A 5,206-nucleotide genomic window follows, 5' to 3' on the forward strand; every position below is an offset into this window, starting at 1 on the left:
GGTCCTGCCCAGCAATATTCCTTTTCTGGGGTATGGGGTAAGCTCAGGCCTCAGCTCTGAACCTGAGCTGGAGGTAAGAAGGTTTTAATCAATCCTTTAGGCCCTAGAAGGGTTCACAAGCCTGCGGGCAGTGCCCAGTGTGGACAGACTGGCATGAAGTGCCATGTAGGCCATCAGCACACTCAGGAGCATGAGCCAGAGATGGCACGGGGAGCCTCCCATGTGTGCCAGGATGGAGGAGTGGGGCAGCATTTTAGGATAAGTGCTGGGGTGTGTGGACACATGATCATGCACGTGAGTGTGGAGTGTGCAGAGCTACGGGAGCTGCTTTCTCAAGAGGGGGCTCTGAGGATCAGATGGCTGACCTTGGCATCCAGGGCCCTTCCAGGTGGGCCAGACTCAGGCCAGCCCTCTACCCAGGGGTCCATCTATGGAACTGGATACGGTGTCATTGGGGAGTGAAAGTATAAATGCCCTGTTTATACCCCATGTCTCCCCCCACCCCCATTAGCCTGCCTTCACCAGTGTCTGGCTAATGGGACAGGGACACAAGTTGACTCACCCGCCTGCTCCTGTTCTTGCTGGCCTCCTGCAGGGCTGAGCTGCCTGTCAGGCCAACTCATGCCCCGATCCCAACCTGGCCCAGTCCCTGGCCCTGCCCAGTGATGCTTTCTGATACCCCCAGGCTAGCAGGGCCCCTGTCTTAAGCCTAGTCTGACAGCTTCATAGTCAAGAAAGGCACTACAGACTGAGGGGTTCACCCCCTGGACACAAGTAGACTACATTTCCCAGCATCGCCTGCAGCTGTGTGATCATGTGACTAGGTGCTCGCCAATGGAATGTGGGCAGCAATGAGGCAAAGCACCCTACACCAGGTCCACAGAAACCTGCAGAGTGACCTGTACTCATTCCCAGTTTGCTGACTGGATATTGATGCCCCAGGGTGAATCCACGTGTTGAAGATCTCAGAGCCTGGGTCTCTGAATGAGTGGTTGGCGCAGAGCCCCCATACCCACCTTAACCTCCACCTGAGGTGAGACATAAGGAAGAAAAAACTACAAGGTTAAGCTATTGAGAGTTAAGGATTTATCTGGAGCAGCAGATAGTGTTCCTCAACTAATACAGGCTGTTTTTTTGTTTGTTTTTTCTTAAGGGAGTGAGGTTTATTTGCTTATTTTTTTAAAAGGAGGTACTGGGAATTGAACCCAGGACGTCGTGCATGCTAGGCATGCACTCCACCACTGAGCTATACCCTCCCTCCAGTACACAAACTGTTGATTGAAGTCACTTAATGTCTAGGGCCCAGCAGAGGCATCACCTCTCCCTCCACAGATGCTGCAAAAGCGGGAGGGCAGCGGGAGGTTGGGGGAGACATTTGAGCCCTCAGGCCCTGCCCATTCAGTTCGTCATTTTCCAAGAGCCCAGACTTGTAGGGCAGAGGGAGAAAGCCAGATGACATCTAGGTCAGATGCCTTGTGCCCCCTGCTATGACTTCCGCAAGGTAAGTGCTGCTGGGGCAGGAGCCTTCAGGACCCCATCCTCCCTGACCAGGCCCTTCTGGCCAGTCCTCGGGATGAGATCAACATTCCTGCCCCAGCCTTAGGCCCTGGGTCTGGCCCTAGGTCACCTGAGGGTTAGGAGTGCCCATTCACAATGCCATCACCTCTCAGCTGGGGGTGTCCTCTGGGGAGGTGGGGAGCAGGCCAGCTGCCACCTGGTCCTGGTGCCACAGCTGCTCCGCCAGGCTGTTGAGCACGTGGGCCATGTCGGCCAGCCCAGCTCGCCCATCCAGCGTGTGTCCATCTGCCAGCCGCCGCCCTGGCACACTCTTCACCCGCAGGAGGGGCAGCTCCCAGGCTTGCCGGAAGGCTGTGAGGTCACGCTCAGGCACGTCTGTGTGCATGTACTGGTCAAATCTGGAGAAGGGTCAAGGAGCCTGTCCAGGGACCTCTGCTTACCACCTCATCAAACCCAGCTTTCTCTTTCCTCCCTCACCATCCACATCCAGGGTCTGTGGGAGGCTCAGCTACAGCCTTTAAGGTAAAGTACATGGGGCTGGACCCCATGGCTGGGCAGAGGCAGGGTCACTGACCCCCTTGCTCTGGCCTTTCCAAATGTAGCCTCTGACAGTCGTAGGGGCCACCAAAGGATACTTGGAGCCAATGACCATCCTGACCACACCAGGGGCCTCGCCTGCTACTCGGGCCAGCTGTCCAGGGAGGTCTTCAAAGGAGGCACGGTCAGTGAAGGAGAAGAGGAAGAGGAAAGCATCCGTTTTATCCTTGCAAGCCTGGGGATGGAGAGGCCGATGAGAGGCTGATGCAAGGCTCACAACCTCAGGACCAGAATGCACCTATCAGCTTCAGGCCCTGAGAAGTCTCAGCACCATCCTTCCTTTTGCAGCCTGGGAAACTGAGGCCCAGAGCAGGGAGTGGCTGGTCCCAGGGCAGAGCTCGGGCTGGGACCCAGTCCCCCGTGCCAGCTCCGGGCACTCCTAGGCCAGGATGGCAGCATCCTCAGTACAGTCATGCCCAATTCTGGCTCCCGCAGACCAGGCAGGCCAGGCTTAGCCACCTGTATTCAGAAGCCCACCTCAGATAACCAGCCCCTCCTGGACCCACCCAGGCCCACCTGCCTGCTCACCGGCAACATGTGGTCGAACTTTTTGAGCGCAGACTCCCCACAGTCCCAGAACTCAAAGCGGAACATGACGACACGGTCGCTGGCCTGCAGCTTGGCTGGCCAAAATACCACGGTGGTCTGGATGCCTGGGGAGGCCGGGGTCAGCCACTCAGCATGGGAGAGTCAGAGGTGGAGAGGAGTAGGGGCCAGGAGGGAATAGGAGGAGGAGATACGTCCCTGCCTTGGTGGGTCCTCAGTCTGATGGGGAAGGCCTAGTTCCTGATGTGGGAGAATTCTTAGTCGATGGGGGAACTGCCCCGCCTGGGAGGAGCCTCCAGTCTACCGGGGAGATGCAGCCCTAGCCCAAGCCACGACAAACTAGTTTAACTCTTGTGAACATGGAGACCCAAAGGTCCCAGAATACTGTCATATGCTGCAACATGATGGTCAATTAGCAACCAGTGGAAGGAAACAAGAAAGGAAGATTAGTGTTTTCTGAGCACCTACTGAGTGCTAGCTCATTGCTAGGCATGTTACCACCACTATCTCTAGTCCTAACCCCACAACAACACCAAGGGGTTGGTACTATTATCCCTGCTGGACAGAGGAGCCAATGTAAGCTCAGAGAGGTGCAGTGACTTTCCAAGGTTGCAGAGTAAATGGTGGGGCTGGTTACAAATCCCAGCTTATGTGCTCCAGGTGAGTCTTTTCTCCGCCCCAGGGAAGGTCTCCTAGGAAGGACTTACCAGTGGTCTCATGATGCACCACGGGCACCTCCAGGCCAGCCAGCTTGGCCACCAGCGCTGTCTTGCCCACGCCACTCTTCCCAGACACAAAGATCTTGTAGCTGGCAGTGTCGATGGCCACAGGGGGGGGCAGAACTGGTCGCTCGAGCAGCCCTGGGGCAAGGCGGGAGCCAGGTGGGGTCAGGGGGTCAACTTGCACTTGCCCCATCAGACCCTGGCTTGTACAACCTCATCTCTCAGGGCTTTTTCAGTGCCAACAAACCATTCTCTACACTTGTGACAGAGGCCTGGGATACAAGCAACATCCCGGGAGGAGAAGTTCTGCTGGAAACACCTGTGCTCTGTGAAGTGGGCCAGCACCTACTCCAAATAACACCGTTTTTTTTTTTTTAAGTTTGATGCACAAGATGGCTTTTATTGATAACGTTATCACATATCCTAGACTTCCCACATGTAAAAGCAAGGTTTTTCAGAATTATTTCCTCAGTGGAGAAATATCAGCAAAAGTATTCTTAGTTATTATAAATAAACTCCTTAGAATCAATATATCAAACTTGCCCCAAAAAAGTCTAAGCCATACACCTACAGGTGTAATGCCTGGAAGTCCTAAATTGTGGGTTGCCTTCTCACTCTCTGGTCTTAAGCCTTCTGGTGCTTTGTCTCTCTTGGCTAGAGCTGGACTCTTGTAAACAATGCCAGGCCCCTCTGCCAGCCTGTCAGCTGGCCCTGCCTGGACGAGTTAGCTTCATCCTGGGGAACATGTGTGTCTTATCCTGGAGACAGCAGGATCTGGAAGCGGCTGGTCTCTACTCACTAGGGGATCTTGGACAAGTCTGCAGTGTGCTGTTGAGGTTAAACTGGAGTCCATTGTATAAAGTGCCCAGCAGAGGGCCTGGCACCGGGTGATGGCTCAATCAACAGCCTCTCTGGTGATAGTGGTTCCTGGCAGTATTTCGGCTGTTTCCATCTTCCTGGCTCTGATGATGGAATTAACTCTAAGGAGATTTGGGGGTGGGCTCCCCGGGATAGGGTTTCTGGGGTTCCCAAGGCTGAAGAGTGCAGTGGAGCAGGGTCTCACTGCCCCGCTTCTCTGCTCCCCACCCTCCCAACAGGGAGGGACAGGTGACACTTTTCTCCCCAGGGAGTGGCAACTGACAGGCTGGGGGAGGGGGGCACTTACCAAACACCCGCCGGCGGTTCTTGCGCAGGATGCAGGCCAGGTACTCCTTGCCCTCGGCGCTCTCCTGCCAGTCTGGGACTATCACTGAGCCCGGGGCGGCTGGTCTGGTCATGGCTGGGCAAGCGACACGGAGGGGAGAGGGTAACTGTCCCAAGCTGTACCTGTGACCCCTTTTAACCAGCCCTCGGACTCTCCCTTGGAGCCCCAGCCCCTCCTTGGGGGTTGAAGTAGTTATGGGGCCCCACCCTTTTTATTATCCCCATCAACAAATTTGGAATCCAAGCTCCCTTTCAATATCCTGAGGAGTTACAAAGCTCTGTCTCCCTCTTACTACCCAGAAGGCGGAATTCCATAGTCCTTTCTCCTCTGTATTGCTCCCTGGGGGACAGCCATCCCATAAATGCCCCAGAGGGCATTTACACAGCCCTTCACTCCCTTGTCACCTCCGGGACGGGGCGGTCATACATCCCTGCTTCTTCTTTACCTCCTCTATCCCGACCCCCAGGGCCACCCAGCCGTCACCATCAGCAGTCCCCGCGGGAGAAAAGGCCCGGGTGGAGACTGTCCCTTTAAAAGCCCGCCCGGCGCTCCAGCCACCCAGCCTTCCCGGCCTGCTTCCGCCCTGCCTGCGTCCGGCTTCGGCCCACGCCGCCTGCTC

At 55.9% G+C, this 5,206-nt stretch overlaps 1 protein-coding gene across 2 annotated transcripts; it reads right to left on the reverse strand.

The window, feature by feature from the left end:
* Positions 1–1,063: 1,063 nt before the first annotated feature.
* Positions 1,064–5,206, reverse strand: CPLANE2 (ciliogenesis and planar polarity effector 2). 2 transcript variants are annotated; one of them, XM_006188317.3, is made up of 6 exons: positions 4,992–5,206; positions 4,549–4,662; positions 3,369–3,521; positions 2,644–2,768; positions 2,154–2,290; positions 1,064–1,916 (listed from the first exon to the last, which is right to left on the reverse strand). In XM_006188317.3, the coding sequence occupies exons 2-6, from the start codon at positions 4,658–4,660 to the stop codon at positions 1,667–1,669; spliced, it is 777 nt and encodes a 258-aa protein (XP_006188379.1). In that variant the 5' UTR covers positions 4,661–4,662; positions 4,992–5,206; the 3' UTR covers positions 1,064–1,666. The 2 variants fall into 2 exon arrangements, with proteins under 2 accessions (XP_006188379.1, XP_014417767.1); XM_014562281.2 differs by having other exon boundaries at positions 5,033–5,205.

The sequence above is a fragment of the Camelus ferus genome, chromosome 13, assembly GCF_009834535.1.
Source record: "Camelus ferus isolate YT-003-E chromosome 13, BCGSAC_Cfer_1.0, whole genome shotgun sequence".
Taxonomy (NCBI): Eukaryota; Metazoa; Chordata; class Mammalia; order Artiodactyla; family Camelidae; genus Camelus; species Camelus ferus.